The sequence below is a fragment of the Saccopteryx bilineata genome, chromosome 2 (genome assembly GCF_036850765.1).
Source record: "Saccopteryx bilineata isolate mSacBil1 chromosome 2, mSacBil1_pri_phased_curated, whole genome shotgun sequence".
In the NCBI taxonomy this organism is placed as follows: Eukaryota; Metazoa; Chordata; class Mammalia; order Chiroptera; family Emballonuridae; genus Saccopteryx; species Saccopteryx bilineata.
This window is the reverse complement of record NC_089491.1, coordinates 199,265,900-199,282,806: the sequence shown is the minus strand read 5'-3', so window position 1 is coordinate 199,282,806 and position 16,907 is coordinate 199,265,900. Positions and strand designations below refer to the sequence as shown.

The 16,907-nt window shown below is 44.6% G+C and overlaps 1 protein-coding gene across 1 annotated transcript in view; it reads left to right on the top strand.

Annotated features, from left to right (window-relative positions):
- The window catches only part of LOC136322409 (caspase recruitment domain-containing protein 8-like), a 53,518-nt gene that overhangs the window by 18,995 nt on the left and 17,616 nt on the right, over positions 1–16,907 (top strand). Inside the window, exons 3-12 of the mRNA XM_066254428.1 lie at positions 4,138–4,169; positions 6,555–6,599; positions 10,866–10,895; positions 11,214–11,243; positions 14,706–14,750; positions 15,355–15,402; positions 15,573–15,619; positions 15,722–15,771; positions 16,046–16,263; positions 16,365–16,615. Coding sequence (XP_066110525.1) covers positions 4,138–4,169; positions 6,555–6,599; positions 10,866–10,895; positions 11,214–11,243; positions 14,706–14,750; positions 15,355–15,402; positions 15,573–15,619; positions 15,722–15,771; positions 16,046–16,263; positions 16,365–16,615 — 796 coding nt within the window. The remainder of the gene's footprint in view (positions 1–4,137; positions 4,170–6,554; positions 6,600–10,865; positions 10,896–11,213; positions 11,244–14,705; positions 14,751–15,354; positions 15,403–15,572; positions 15,620–15,721; positions 15,772–16,045; positions 16,264–16,364; positions 16,616–16,907) is intronic.

Below are 16,907 nucleotides of genomic sequence, written 5' to 3'. Positions count from 1 at the left end.
GAACAGTATTTGGTTTAATTATAGTGAAAAGTTAAAAGAGTATTTGAGGCTTATGGATTTAATTATGCTTAAAAACTTTATTTTAGTTACTGTAATCTAACTATAGTTGATAATTACCTTCACAGGCAGTAGAAGCATTAGGAAGAGAGACTGGTTAGTGTTCTGCTCTTGTGAAATGTACTGGTAAAAGCGTAGGCTTTGCAATCAGATAGACCAGGGTTCTTGGATGAGTTCCTTAAGATTTTTGGACCTTGCTTCGTCATCAGTAAAATGGGGATAATAGTGGTTCACTGTCAGGTACCAGAAAGGTTGTTGTGATAAGCTAATTGATATAAGCCAAGTCTTTGGCTTAGTTTCAGGCACACAATAAATGCTCAGTAAATATGAGCTATGATTGTATTACAGTTTTATTTTTATTTTAAGCATTGTTCAAAAGTATTTAACTAGAGAATTATTTACTTACTGAGCCAGACTTGTGTGAAATCATTCTAACACCCACCTATCCAGGCTGCACAAAATTGAGCCTAGGTGCTGAGATTGGATGGAGAAAAGGCTTCCTCTGAATTCCAGTTGCAGCTCTCTGCTTCATCAGCTGGTGTGGGTCTGGCCCACTGATCTAACACCTCTAAGAGTTGATGTCCTCTTCTGCACAGGGGGATGGCACAGCCTGTGTTCCTCCCTGGCCAGTGCCTGGGAGGGGCTGGTACACTTGTGGGTGTGGGAATGTTCTGGAAGCACTAACATGCTCTGCCCAGGTGCAGGTCTGCTTATGCTCTAGGTTTCATTCCATTGCAGCCACAACTTAATTCCAACCACAGTTTGGTTGTTTTACTCATTTGTACCTATTTTGATATAATCTACATTTTTTCAACAAATATACAGTAAACACCCGCATTTAATATTAGCACCTTTGAAGTCTTAAGCCTGTTTTTTTTTGGGGGGGGGGGGTTTGGTATTTTTATGAAGTTGGAAACAGGAAGGCAGTCAGACAGACTCCCGCATGTGCCTGACCAGGATCCACCCGGCATGCCCACCAGGGGGCGATGCTCTGCCCATCTGGGGCGTTGCTCTGTTGCAACCAGAGGCATTCTAGTGCCTGAGGCAGAGGCCGCAGAGCCATCCTCAGCACCCGTGCCAACTTTGCTCCAATGGAGCCTTGGCTGCAGGAGGGGAAGAGAGAGACAGAGAGGAAGGAGAGGGGGAGGGGTGGAGAAGCAGATGGGCGCTTCTGTGTGCCCTGGCCGGGAATCGAACCTGGGACTCCGGCATGCCAGGCTGACGCTCTACCACTGAGCCATCTGGCCAGGGCTTAAGCCTGTTTTTTTAAGTCTTGTTGTAGCTCAGAGATTTTAATGTGCTAAAGTGCAACCCCCCACCCCCACCTCCATTCTGCTGAGGGAAAGGGATAATAAGGAAAGCTGACAGGCATGAAGTTATACCTAGTACAAATGATGAAGTTCTGATCAGATGAAGGAGTTTTAAGTGCTATTAAGTGAATGCCCATGCCCCTTCCCTACTGATATCTAGTCCCTGCATTGCACTTTGAGCATTTGGAATGGGTGCTCTCTCTCCAGGTATCCATGCAATAGCAAAGGCCCTATGGCTCCTGTAGCATCTGCTTCCTCTCCCTGACTGTACAAGGGGGAAGGGGGCTGCCCTGTGGGAGGGGCCCTTCTCATTGGGTCTAAGCCCATCTTCATTTCCCTTAATTGTCAGGTGTTCTGTGAAGAGAGCTGGCCATCTACCCCACAACCTTACTAATCTTGTCTTAGTCACGACTTCCTGTCATCTACTTCATGGAGAAGATAAAGGTTTTATACAGAGCTTTCTGGGTTTTAGCAGAAGGTCTAATATCTCAACAGGTAATACATGTCTGGAAATAGAGATAAGCAGCTGGAGAAAGGAGATTATGAAAGTGCCAGTTAAAAGGAAAATGCCCTTTTGACACTGAGTTCTAAGCAGAAGTGGGTTTTAAGCAGAAATATTTTGTAAAATAAGAAAGCCTAAATCTCAATCCATGTTCTCATAATTATTATTTTAAAAGTATAAGTCATTGTGACTGCATTATAAAAGGTACGAATCCCGAGGGAAGAAGGGTGTAACAGTTGGCTTGTTCTTTTATGCATTTCATCAGGACCCATACTTTAGCTCCAATTTCAGGTTCATTGACACTCTGATCTTTTGAGCAGTTTAGGATTAAAAGATGAGGATTTAGGTCTGAAAATGAGAATACATGTATTTCCTAAAATCATGGAACTTGGGAAACACTGTGTATTTGAAAAGTTTACCAATACAAAATCCTGAGTCAGGGAGGCTTTCAGAATCTGGGGTTCCTGACTTACGCAGGCAGAGAAAGGAGAGAGCAAGCACTTCGTCTGCACCTTTTGCTGTTTTCTTCCTCAGTTTACTTTTACGAAACTGAGGAAGGAACTGGGGATTTGGGGGTGTAGTGGTGGGGAGTGAGGGAAGACACAGAGCCAGGCAAGGGCATGGACTTGGAAGTCATAATTACCTAGAGTCAAGGGCATCTTTTTCTAATTTATTAGCTGTCTGTCCTTGAGGAACTTAATTAACTTCTCTGAGTGTCAGTTTCTACATTTGTAAAATAGCCTTCATAGGCTTATTGAGATGATTAAACAAGAAAATAAAGATTTTCAACACCCATAAATGCAGGTGACACCGCTGTTGTTTTCTTCCTGCCTTTTCATTTATTCACCAAAGGTTCTGATTCACTGGCCTAGAAAAACAATTTTTCGTGGGCATCTGTATATGTCCATGGAGCACCCAGAGTTGGGGTGTGTAACCTACAAGAGCCAATGGCAGTGACCTTGGGGACTTCACGGAGAGTAGCGTGAGTGTGGGAGTGTGTGATAGGCAGGGGAGACCCCACGGTCTTCCACTCTGAGGGAGCAGGCAGAGAGACCGGGAACATGTGGGGGCCTTGCATGCCATGCCAAGGAACTTAGGCTTCAGCCAGGAAGCTGTGAGAAGCCACAGGGGGCTTTTGTTTAAGCAAAGCCACGATTATGATTATGCAGTGCTGGTGATCATGTGACGGTGGGCCAAGAGAGAGACTGCAGGCAGGAAATTATCAGCCAACTAGGTGAGAGACAGTGAGGGTGGGAGAGAAACAATGCGTGTCAAGGAGGGGCCAGACATGAGAGGTGTGCTGGAGGGGGTTCAGGAACCCCCAGGTCTCAGGCACCTGGATTTCAGAGAAGAGGCCTGAGAAGGAGGGGAAGATTTGGGATCTGAAGCCTGGCAGGGAGGCGAGCATTGAGGCAGTGAAGAGCGGTAAGAGGAGGGTGCACAGTGTGATTCTGGGTCGTGTTAATCCTGAAGAGATGGAGCACGTGGAGAAAGGAGAGGCCTCTGAGACAGGGAAGATGGATAGTGGGAGCAGACCAGGAGAGACAGCCGGTAGCCATGGAGGAGCCTGTTACCTACTTCATCAAAAGAGAAAGAGGTCACTAGTAAGCCCATTGGGTCTGCTGGGTGGGAGTCATTGGTTGGTGGCTCTAGCTAGCATGGTTTCAGTTCCATGGGAGAGCAGAAGCCCGGTGGCCTTGGGTCTGGGAGAGAGTGGGGATGTGGAGACAGTTCTTTTGGCAACTGGCTTGGAAAGGGCAGACAGGGTGCCGGCAGTGGTGAGAGTGCAGCACAGGTTAGGGGAGGGCCTCCTAGTTAAATGGGAGCTCTCTGAGCCCTTCCTGTCTCAAGCATGCGGAGTCTGAGGGAAGAGGCCAGAGAAGCAGAGAGTAGGCTTGGGGAGAGGCTCTCAGAGGGAACCAGACAGTGGAGGAGCTGGAGGCCAGTGCAGGATGGGCGGTTAGGATTAGGTTATAAGTGATGTGACTCAGGAAGGCTGATGGCCAAGCATGGACATGGCAGTGTTGTGCACCTGGGAATGTACCTAGACGGGTTCAGGGGCACACCAGATAGGCTCCCTCTCTCTTTGTGGTTTGAGGTCAACCTGTGGAGATTGGGAGGGGCAGTGAGAGGATTGAGGGGGGAGAGAATTCTTTCATCTGCAGCATTTCTGGAGAAATATTATACAATGGTCATTTTGAAGACTTTCATAATTATTGTGTATACAATTGGTATCAGTTTCTAAAACATTTTATTTTCTTGTTTTAGTGATGGTCACAGTGCCTATTCAGAAGAGAAAGGTATGGTACTGTAGGTCAATGTTATGGAAAAACTATATGAAACATTTGCAGTTTTAGAAAATGATATTTCTTTAACTGATTTTACTTACTGGTTGCAATTGCTTTGTTACATTTGTATTTACTGACATGTAGAAATGTATTTAGTCATTAGATTAGAATGATGGGATATGACTTTTTTTAGAATTTTAAGAATATTTTCCAACAGATATTAAAAAAAAAGTGAAACATAAAGAATTTGGGTCTTTGTAGCTTTTCACCAGTTGATAATAGAAAGTACATACTCTTATAGCTCACTCCTTTTAAACTCTGGGTCTAATGTTCTTTTTAATGTAATTATAAATTCAGTAAGGTAAGCTTAGTGAAGTATTATCAATTGATTTCTATGAATTTTCCATGTATTAAAAAGTGTTATATTTAATACTTAAGTGTGATTATCAGTTTTTTACACTTAATGAAAAAAGCAACACATTCTCTCCCTGAATCTGGGTCAAATAACAACTCTTCTTATTAAAGGAATAACCTAGGCCTGCATCTGGGTTTAGTGGGAGACTGCTGATGGTCAAGTCTTTTTTGTGTGTGTGCTGCTTGTTTTGAAAAGCTGTAAAATGTGTGTGGACTGCATGTCTTGCTTTGGCCCCTTGCTTTACCCCACGCTGTGTGGCTGAGAGCCATTCTGGAGGCTGGTGCTGAGTCCACTTTAAGGTGGTATCTGCGTCACTCAGCTGCAATCTGACATGGAGACTCCTTAGCCCGTTGGCTACTGTCTTACTTTTACAAGTTTTGTATCCCTCTTGTGGTTCATTTTTTCAGTGCAGAATAATAACCTGCCCAGTAAAAGTGTCATGATTAAAATGAAGGCTTCTGTGAAGCTTGGCTGGAATGTGCAGTACATGGGGACACCGTGCAGCTGTCAAGACTATGGTTAGACCTGGGAGGCTTTCCTGCATAACAGTGCTGTCCTCAACTTCCCACCTGCACTAAACACATGCCTTGCTATGCTTTTGCCCCTGTTTCTGTCTGCCTGTGCTGCCCCTCCCTTCCCTCACATTCCACCTCCAAGACTTGTTCCAGCTCATCCACATTCATGAACTTGGGCTGATGCCCTCCTCTTCAGTGATTGGTCTCAGTTTCTCCCCTGGACTGGCCTAATTTCATGTTGTATTGTTGTGATTTCTTGCAATGATTTGCCTGATGCACAGCTGCTCTTTACCCTCACAACTGCATTAACCTGTCAGCTCTTTTCTGGTGCATGGATGTTCTCCTAATTTCTGCAAAGGGCCCATCACCCAGTAGACACTAAGGCAGTGTTCATAAAAGTGAGGGGACAGCAGTGTCTCGCTGCCCAAGGGGTATTTGTCTACCAGTAATTAAGCCTCTGTTGTTCACCAGCCCAGTGGATGGGCGCCCCAGACTGATGAGACAGGGAACTGCCAAGCCCTGTTCCCTAGGACAGTCTGATTGCGTCTGCTGTGCAGACACGGGGTGTGATGACTGAGGAGCTGTCCCTCCCTACGGAAAAATGTTCTTGACATCTTTAACACTGGAGATAACTTCGCAGCCCCCTTCTTTTCCTTAAGCTGTGTTATCTTCATTTCTCTGCCCTCTCACATTGGCCCTACGCTCTTCACTTTGTATCTGGGTCTCTGCAGTGGCCTCTTAGTGTGAGGCTGTCTGGAGTTTGATCCATACTGAACATCCATGCCCTGTAATAGTCACCGACATCTTAGGGGCCACCCAAGGCCCACTCCAGTTTGAAGCTCTTGTCATCTGTGTCTCTGTCATTCCTGTAGGAGAATCACCAGGATTACCAATTCTTCCCCTGTCTCTCTACGTATCCTGCCAGTTTCAGAGCCTTAGCTGCAACCAATTTGTGTCATTTCACTAAATTGTTCCCAACGTTTGCCTGGGGAAGAACATTGATTCTTTGATATAGGGCTGCCATCGTCTGTCCTTCAGTTACAAAATCTAAAACCAGGTGGTTTTTTTTCTTTCTGGTGTCATGTTACTTAATGGGTAGGGGTGTGTTTAGGGAGCTGTTGAGCTAATCAAAGAAACGATATAGCTACTTTGGCAAAATATTCAGAGTTTAGCAAGGAACTGACCAAATGTAAAGCTCCGGTTCTTGGTTTTCTGTTTTCCCTCTACTGAAAGAGGCTTACAGGTTTCTTGGTCTGAATCTTTTTCCTCTGAGAATATGGCATCATTTGCATTAGTTTGACATGCAAGGCTGTGGGTCTAAAGAGGTGATTCAATTCATAGTAGAAGGTACTTCTATTATTATTTGCTTAGTGACTTTTACAAGAAAGAACATAACTTTTTTTATTCTTGTATTTTCACTTTTAAAAAATATTTACGTTAAACATTTATTTCTTTCTCAAAATTTAGATTCCTCTAGTTCCAACCTAGATATTTCAAAGGACTCTAAATCAGGTAAGGGATATGATTAATATTGGTAAATGCTTAAGTGAAATTTTTACTAAATAACCAATTGATAGCAAGATAAATTATATTTGATTTTCTGATTCACTTCAAACAATTTGAGTGAAAGTTAGGGACTTCCATCTTTTTACATGAAAAAGTTGAATAAATTTTTAAGCTATATGATTACCTGTTCTGGTTAAATCTGTTACTTTAAGTTTTGGTAATAAAGCTGTACATAGTGAAATTGAAAATTTTTCTGATGAGGCAATTGGTTTTTTTTTTAATTTTTTAATTTTTTAAAATTATTTTATTGACTTGAGAAAGAAAGAAAGAGAGAAAGGAGGGAGAAGCAACTCATAGCAGTATGTGCCTTGACCCAGCAAGCCCAGGGTTTTAAACCAGTCACCTTAACATTCCAGGTTGATGCTTTATTCACTGTGCCACTACAGGTCAGGTAATTGGTGAAAGGCAGAAACCGCAGACTGAACAGAAAATGCAAGGCTAGTTTGTTCCAAACGGAAAGTTTATTTTAGAAGTGCCTGGGTGCAGGTGGGCTAAGACCAGCAATGGGTGTCAACCCTGAGCTCCAGGAGGTGGGGGTGTCTGATATAGAGGTTGCTGCAGGCATTTGCAGGCATGGGGTTGGGTACACTTGGGCATGCTCAGATTAGCATACCTAGTTTGTTGCCTTTGGTCACAGACTCCCTCCCTTTCCCAGCCCTCAGGTCCCTCTTGATGGCCTTGTCCCAAGGACATTTCCCAGAACCTTCCCAGGGTGGGGGGAGTTGCTTAAGGGGAGGGGGAGGTTGGATGAGGGAGCTGCTTAATAAAGAGGTTGCCCTAGTGGGGGAGGTTGGGTGAGAGAAATTTGAGTTTAAAGGGGCTCTGGATTTAAAGGAACCCTGAACCCAAACCTAACAACTGGGTCATTTTTAAACTGGCCACTCTAACCTAACACAGGGTCCTCTGTGAGACCAGCTGTGTGGTGGACACTTGGCTAGGGTAGTCCTGGGAAGTTTCTGGAGGAGGTGATAAATTGGGGTTCCAGGGCAAAGGTGGGGAAGAATTGTCTTAGTTCAGGAAACTTGTAGATGTAAAGGATCTAATGTGGGAAGGTGTACAGTGCTGCTTCCAGGGACTGAGGAAGGTCATGTGGCTGGAATGGGAGAACACAAGTTCTGCTGCCAGACTCTCCCTTGCACAAACATGGGGAGGGCTTAGTGCTTGTAATAACGAGGTGGGCCTGTGCTGGTCACAGAAGTTTAGGAGTAAGTGTGACCTGTTAGTGAAAATAGCTGCCACTTATTAAGCGCCTATTGTGTGACAGGCCCCAGGCTGGTCACTCTTTATAGATATCTTAGTTAGTCCTCAGGTTTGTTTGTGAGGCAGAAAAAATGGCCCTGGGAGCTTAGGGAGCAGAGCTAGGACTAGGAGTCCTAGTACCGAAACTAGTGAGCAGGTGAACTGGAGGGGTGACCACAGAGTCACACCTCCCCTACCCCCCAGGAAGACTCCCATCTCCCAGCACCTAGAGTAGAAGGCGGCTTCACCAGGGCTAGACCAGGCGGAATTACAGTCCTGCAGGGGTGTCCCTCTTAGAAGGAGCTGACAGAATAAAGAGGGGCCCTGGGAGGGTATGCTTGGTACTTTAAAACTGGGCAGAGTATTTGTCTATTCATACATGCACTCATTCCTTGAGCGGCTGTTGTGGGAAATCAAGGTGGTAAGACAGCCGCAGTCCTCTGGGGCTCAGAAGGTGAAGCAGTGGTATAAATGCCACAGGGTAGATTACAAAGGAGGCATGACAGACATGGCGGGGTGGAGGGAGACTTTCAGCAAAAGTGACATTTGGGCTGGTCTTTGTGGGTACCCAGAAGCTCTGCAGGTGGGTCTGGGGAGAAGGTTTGCAGGCAGTGGGAAGGCATCCCTGCAGGCACGGATGAAGGAGTGGCCGTCATCCCGGGTATGAGTTTGGGGAACCGGGCATGATTAAGATAGGTTGGTTCTATTCCAGTGATTCTCAATCTGGGCTACATTGGAATTACTGAGGGGCCTTAAAAAAATACTGCTGTTCAGGCCTCACCCCAGACCAGTTAAATCAGATCCTCTAAGGAAGGGCAGAGTCCCAGGCACAGGTGTGTTTAGATAGCTCCCTAGGTAATTTCAGTGCAGCCAAGGTCCAGAACCACTGGCCTGTGCTGCCTGCCAGCCCTGGACGGCGAGGCCATGTCTTCTTACCTTGATTTCCCAACACTGGTCCTTACACAGTGACTTCCTCCTGCTCACTGCTCACTTAGACATCTCCTCACACAGAAGCCTTCTCCTACATCACCTCACCTCCCACTCCAACCAGTCTCCACCGCCTGGGGCTTGAGCTGCCTAAGTAATAATAAGCATGTTTGTAAGTGTCACAGCATGGTCAGAGTTGAAATCCCAGCTCCAGACTTCCCTGGGAGAAGGTAATGGTGGTAGTGGTGGTGGCTGTCTTGGTCTTGAATTAATTGGCCTCAGCTTACCTCATTGGGCAATTCTGAGAACTAACATAAACACTTGTAAAGCACTGTCAGAAGTATATGTAGAATATATAGATGTATATGTAAAATGAGTGAATAAATTTAAATGAGTAAGTACATGTAAATGAGTAAATGTGTATGTATAGGGCCTGGCACATAGTGAACACTCCAGAAAAGCTGCAATTAGCTGCTCTTGTCCTTTTATTTTACTTACTGATTTTTAGAGAGAATGAAGAGAGAAAGGGGGGAGGAGTGGGAAATATCAACTCGTAGTAGTTGCTTCTCATATGTGCCTTGACCAAGCAAGCCCGGGGTTTCCAAGCAGTTACCTCTGCATTCCAGGTCGACATTTTATCCACTATACCACTGCAGGTCAGGCAGCTGCTCTTTTTTTTTTTTCTTTAAGGTGAGAGGATGGGAGATAGTGAGGCAGATTCCCTCATGCATTCTGACTGGGATCCACCTGGCAACCCCATCTAGGGATGATGCTTGAGTACCAGGCTATATTTAGCACCTGAGGCAGATGTGCTTCAACTGAGCTATCCTCAGGACTCGGGGCCATGCTCAAACTAATTGAGCTACTGGCTGTGAGAAGGAAAGTGCAGGAGTGGAGAAGCAGATAGTCGCTTCTCCTGTATGCCCTGAGAATTGAACTCGGGACATCCATATGCAGGACCCACATTCTATCCACTGTGCCACAGGTCATGGCAGGAGCTGCTCTTATTCTTGTTCTCATTATTCTCAGATCTTTACCTTCCCCATGTATTTATTGCCAGTCCTTGGTCTGTCTGTCTTTAGTAATGCATAGCAAGAGGAGATTGGGAATAATGCTGATATTCCCTCACTGACTCCTGATCCTGAGTGAAGGGGAGACTCAGAGCCAGAGCAGTTGGGGAGAGTGCAGAAGGGATGGGTTTGGCTGGACAAAATGTACCTGGGCATCTCTGTGGTCATCCAGGAGAGGTCCAGGGTGCTCCTAGAGGTGAAGGTTGGACTCACAGATTTGGGATTAGGTGAAATGCCCTCCTCCCAGGGCTCTCAATGGAAAGGAAGCTGAGAACGGGGAGGACAGCCTGGGGTGTTAGTCGTTGGGTGTGGGAGAGGAGAGGAGTCCAGGGGCAAGTGTACAGGGCGCTCAGAAAGGCAGGAGAGCCAGGACAAGTTCCATAGGAGGACCGTGTGAGTAGGAGGGAGCCTGGGTTCTGGGGTGAGCAGGACTTTGGGCACATCAGGGAAAGGGTCCCAAAGTAGTTGTGGGAACAGAAGCCTGAGTGCAAGGAGTGGAGGTACAGAGTCGGGGTGAAAAAGGGAAGGGAGCATTCTTGAGGACCACTCTCTTCAGTAGGAGTGGGATAGCATGGACTAAGTTTGTTCTGTGCTTCTGTGAAATGGCATCTACACACCTGCGTCCTGCACTGTTGTTTCTGTGCTGTTGTGTCTTTGAACTTGTGCCTGGGGACCTTCCGATGCATAGTACAGGGGCAAGATGGGAGCAGGAGGGGAGGTCAAGGTTGGATGGGACTTGGGTGACACTCATATAAGTGATTACAGTCAGTGTGAGCTGACTCCTCTTTTATCGGTGAAAGTTCATTTTATCCATTTCCAAAGAAGAAGCCCCCTTTTAAATGAATCAAACTCGTTATGGAGTTGAGAATTGACTAAAAGAAGAAATTACTTGAATTTGTATCTGTTTTAGAATATATATGATTAAAGTGGCTCCTCCTTTTTAATCGTTGTGTTCTTCTGGCATCTTTTTATTTAGAAGAAGACAGCAGTTCTGAGAGTGACTCTGGTAAGTAATACATGTATTTGTTTCTTTAAGTCAAGTGAAACATGTAAATCTTTATTTTTATTTTATAGTAATGCATGCATCGCTCATTGCTTGAGGACATAATAATTTCTAGCATGGTTTTGTAAAGTGTTGAAAAAGTACTTGCATAGGAAATAATCCGGTTGGCAAGTGAAACGGCAACACAGGATGAGCTGAGGAAGAAAGATGGGAAATGGTTGCTATTGGTGAAAGGCAAACATTTTACCTGTTCTTTCATTATTAGCCTATGTTTTCTCTTGAATCTAACTTAGACTTTTTTTTTTTTTTTTTGGCGGGTAGATAATGAGGAGCCAGAAACAGAAAAAATAAGTGAGTACATCCTTCCTCTAAATTTCATCCTATTTTGTTTAAAAGAAGAAAGAGAAGGTTAAGGTTAGCCTTTGGGCTTTTTATTTTTTTATTTTCTATTTTTTATTTTTTATGGGAGTGAGCATAGTAAACTCTCAAAATGTCATATGTTGAGACGGTTATAAATGAGGACTCCCTGTGCTTCCAAAATTGCTATTTCCACAGTTTTTTTATTTTTTCATTTTTCTGAAGTAAGAAGCAGGGAGACTCCTGCATGTGCCCTACAGGGATCCACCCGTCATGCCCACTAGGGGGCGATGGTCTGCCCATCTGGACCTTTGCTCTGATGCTACTGGAGCCATTCTAGTGCCTGAGGCAGAGGCCATAGAGCCATCCTCAGCACATGGTCCAGCCTTGCTCCAATGGAGCCTTGGCTGCAGGAGGGGAAGAGAGATACAGAGAGAAAGGAGAGGGGTAGGGGTGGAGAAGCAGATGGCCGCCTCCCCTGTGTGCCCTGGCTGAGAATCAAACCCAGGACTTCCATACGCCGGGCCAACACTCTACCATTGAGCCAACTGGCCAGGGTGGCTTTGGGGTTTTTAAGTTGCAAATTGTCTTCTCATGATCTTTTTCTGTGCAAAACTGAGTTAAACATCAGGCAACATCTGAGCATTTTGAAATTTTGATCTCACTCCACTTGGACTATAAGGACTGTGTTCTCTGCCTGATACTTAAGTCTCTGCCTGTGGGCTTCCACTCTCATAGTTTCCCTAAGGAGAACAGTTTGAGAGACTGCATCTGATCTGCAGCATGGCCACAGGTGGTGCCAGCTCACAGATTATCTCAGAGAAAACAATTGGCTGTGAAAAATGTTGTGCCATTTGTAGTTTAAAGTTTCTGGCTCACTGTTCTGGCTGTTTGTGAGCAACTTGGGTATGAAACCATTTTTAAGGACGTGGATTCTAAATATAAAATAGGGTTTTGCATCTCAAGTTTTGTGAGTGACTGAGCTTATATTTTAACTGGTTTTATTATACTATAGGATTTTGTCCCAGTTCTTAGAATATGATCTTCCCATGAACACAAATAACTTCTTTGTAACACTTAAAATACATGAAGTCTCTTCACTCAGATTTCCTTCAGTATTTAATCTAATTTTCTCTGTGGTTTCCCAGCGGGGATTCTCTGAAGACAGTTAAGTTCCTGGCCATCACATTATGTATTGATAAGAACCTGTAATTATCTCTGTATTTCCCTTGTGGAGTAGATATCACATTCTGATACCCATAAGGGAAAGAAATGGGAACCAGCCCTCCTTCACCCAGTCTTCTTTATACGTTAATGGATTATCGCATTCTTCAAAATGTAGTCAGAAGTCCAGCCTGCACACATTGATTGGGTTAGGGTAGGGATTAACATAGAAAGTGGCATCCTGGAGTCACGTCTTTGTTGTCTTTGGCTACTAACTGGTTATGTGGCCATGGAGGCCCAGAGTCCAGAAGCAGGACCATTATGGTCAAGAAGCCAGGTCTGGGCATGGCAAGCAATCCCTGTGGGAGGCATTTGAGGTCAGTGAAGCTCAGGATGAGCTTAGAATTGGGTGCAAGCTGTGGTCAGTGCAGTCAGATAGGGCCTGTGTGGGTCAGGAAACAGCTGCCCAGGCTGTTGGCTGGATTAGATGCCTGGATGTCTTTGGCAGTGAAAGTGCTCCGACATCTGTGGGCGAAGGATGCTCATCCTAGGTTTGCCCAGAGGGCGCTGCCTTCACCCAGGGTTATTCTTTGTAAAAGGGCCTGCCATTCTCCACACTGGCAGAGAGATGGGACAGACACTCTGCTGCTCACCTCCACTCTCAGATCAGATAGAGAAGGAGGTGGGCCACCCCTGGGGCTTGCTCCTGTGTTGGTGGGGGGCAATGCCAGCCAGCCTGGTGTTTAGCTCTGAACCTCTTCACAGGCCTGAGCTCTGAGATCGTTCGTGTCCTATGGATTGAAGAGAAGCTGTGGCCCTATAGGTTGGGGAGAATTGCAACCATTTCTCTGCTATGGCTGGGAAGACCTGGTCAGGGACTGAATTTGCCTGCTGGTTAGGATTCTCTAAGAGTCTAACCTCTTCCACTTTCTCTGCTCCCAAGGTAAACAGCAAGACAGAAAAACGTGGGATGTGATGGTATACAGTGTAGATGTATACCATTAAATAATCTAGAATTTAATGATTCCTTCAAGGACAGTGGCTGAGGAAACCTGATTGGCAGGTTGTGTGGTGCAGGACTTGGGTCAGTATTCCAGAACCTTTTCATCTGTTGTATTGTGAGTCCAGGATCTGAATACTTTTTAGTCTCTTGCCATTTACTTTAATGCTAATTTTTGAAATTAGTTCTCTCCCCCAGCTCTGGCCCCTGGACACCAGCTGCTCTGATAGTCTGGGAAATTGGGCAGCTAGGGCTGGAGCTCTGTTCTGGGAGCAAGTCTGTACCTTCAGGGCACTGGTGGCAGTAAAGGACCTTACATGTGTGTTGAGGTATGCCTATGTAACCCCTGGGGTGACCTTTAAAATACAACACCTGACCCCAAATGACAAGGTGCTTATTTAGGATTCTTGAATTTTTAAATGATTTCCATAACAAAATAGTTACTAACAGGTAACACACCCTGAAGGCTTGCTAAGTGCCAGGCACAATCCCTACCTGTAATTGATTTTTCTAACTTTGTGGTACTATTTTAACCCCCATTTAACAGATGAAGAAAATGAGGCACAGAGACTTAGTGACATAACTAGAGAGCCTAAGCTCCTGCACCTAGTGGCCAGTGTAGATAACAGGAAAAGTTCAGTGTTGTTCCCTTTTATAGTACATTTTTTGTATTACGGAATTCTGGTGAGCACTTAATAGGCCTCCTGAAGCTTCCATTCTAGAGGGGAGAGAGCTAGGAAGCAGAAACACTTCTATAGGGTACCAGGTGTGGGGGCCAGTGCTGAAGGAAAACAAAGGGGGAGGAGGTAGTGTGCAGGCAGGCCCTATTTCAGGGGGGGCCAGCAGGAAAACCTCTCAGATAAGGCAAGACTTGAGCTGAGACCTCAAGGAAGTGAGGGAGTGAGCAACATGAATGGGAGGAGATGGGAAGTGCAAAGACCCTGAGTCGTGAGTGTGCTTTGGGCCTGGTCCACATCATCTGGCTTGCCGCCATATGGCCATATGGAAGGAGTCTGTGTGCTGGGTCAGAGAGTTTTACAAACTGTGTCTCAATTCAGATTCTAGTTTATGCCTAAAATCAGATGTTAAGCTCCTTCTCACTTCCTCACTAATCCTTCTCTAATTCTGTAATAGCCTGGAGGGCTGGTGCCAGCCAAACCTTATCTGGAGGGTAGTGACTCCAGCTTTGTCCCTGGGCTGCAGCACTCCAGTTGAGAAGCTGGCCTGGAGGAGGGGTAACTAATAACATTGTTCATGAGCACCTGTGCTCTAAGCCCTTCTTGTCTCCACAGATGGGGAACTGGGAGAGTCTTCCACTGAAGGAGCTTCCGCACAGGGTAAGAATGAGTCAGAGTACTTGCCCCCTTGTTTTGTCTGATTCCCACCCCCAGCCCTCTGCCAGCTGTCAGAGGAGGAAGAGAGGGTCAGGTTGTAGGACGATGGGGCTGTGGCTGCTGTATGACATCATCAGATAAAGAATGGTGTGCCCAAATTGGGTGAGGAAACCTGAGTCACTTTCTAACTGAGCGGTTCTCAACCTGTGGGTTGCGACCCCGGTGGGGTCGCCTAAAGCCATTGGAAAATACATAATGCATATCAGGTATTTACATTCCGAATCATAACTGTAGCAAAATTACAGTTATGAAGTAGCCACCAAAATTATTTTTTGGTTTGGGGTCACCGCAACATGAGGAACTGTATTGTGGGCATTAGAAAGGTTGAGAACCACTGTTCTAACTCATTTTCATGCATGAGATAGACCAACAGTGGGATTCACACATATGATAACATATCACGTGTCTTTGAATTGACTCACAGAGATGTTTCAATATAAGTTTAAAGTTCCTGTGGCTTGTGGAGCTGAAGGTATGTGTTTAAGTAGCAGGTAATTAACCTTGTGATTGACTTGTGCCAGTACCTGTGTAATGATGTCTTTTACAGATAAAGAATGGGAAGATAAAGAATTGCCCACAGATCATTTTAATTCAGGTATGAGCTTAGGTTTTCCTAAACATTCTTTTAACTGTTATTATTGCTGAGGGGCATATATATATATACCTTTGGTTTTATAATCTGTACATATATATATTTATTTAAAAATTTTTATTTGAAAATGCCAATCATATTCATATAAGTAAAACCTTGTCTCTCTTATTTAGAATTTATTAAAATTGAACCTCACTGTGGACACTGTAATGCTGAAAATGTAAGTATCTTTTAATTATAAAATATGATTTTCTAATTGCTTTAAGAAAACATTTACTTATATATTATTTATTTATATATTCTATATGTACTTTTCCTCCAGAAACACAATGAACACGTGACCCCCAGACACCTTTCCAGGGGACAGTTTTTGTAAGTAGTTGTGTATACAGGAGACTTAGAATCATCAGTCATTAATTTTTTGCATAAACGTAACCCCAGTGAGGGGAAACACAAAGCAGCATAACTAATTTTACACATTTTATATAATTACTTGAATCACTTTCTTTGATGTGATGGCTCTTTGAGATGCTGTAGTTTCCTTAATGCTCTTGAATGAAATTAAAAATATAAATAATTTTAAGATGTCCTCATTCTAACCAAACATTAGGACTAGATATGTATGTATTTTACCTATCCAATGCAGACTGAAGCTGGACACGGAAGGAGTTTACGAGTGCTCGGAAACTGGCCTGATATTTGAAGTTAACAGAAGAGTTGACATCAAGTATTGCATTTTGTCCTGGAGCAAATATGCAGACCTGGTTGTTAAGCCTTGGGCTGTTGGAGGACCCTTGTTTGATGTTAAATGTGACCCAACCTCTCTTACCTCCATCCAGTTTCCACATTCCCTCTGCTTGGGTCGTAAGTATTTGTTTGCTAAAATTTTACTGATTGTGTGCATGTATGCATGTGAGCAACTCCTATGACACCTGGAACACTAATTTACTTTCATATTTTAACAGGCCATGATGCGGATATGACGTTCAGAGTTTTACATATCAAAAGTTCTGGGGCCTCATTAGAATGTACTGTGGATCATTCTGCAACCCACGTCAAATGGCATATGAGCTCTCTTTCTCCCATGGGACCTGTTATTCAGAGTGAAGAAATGTTATACCACCATGGGGCCGTGATTCTGTACAAAGTTGTTGACAATAATCCATCCTTGTTGTTCCGTGTGTATATAGCAACCAATAACGACTCCTTCATCAAGGTATAGCCAATATAAATGCATAATAAATGTTGAGTACTTACTTTGTGGTCAGACATGACACCGCATTTGGGTGTGGGTCCAGTACACCCCACCTTGGGTCTGATTTGTCACTCACCTATGGATTTACGGAGGTTATACTGTCGGTGCCTAGGTGTACCCTGAGTCCTCAGATCCGTGTAGTATGGGTGGGTGTCTGCACTTAAAAAGAGCATCGGGAAGACAACAGCTGGGGAAACAGCTCTCCAGAGATGGTGTTGACCCAGGCAAGACGGCCTGGCCTTGGAGACAGTTG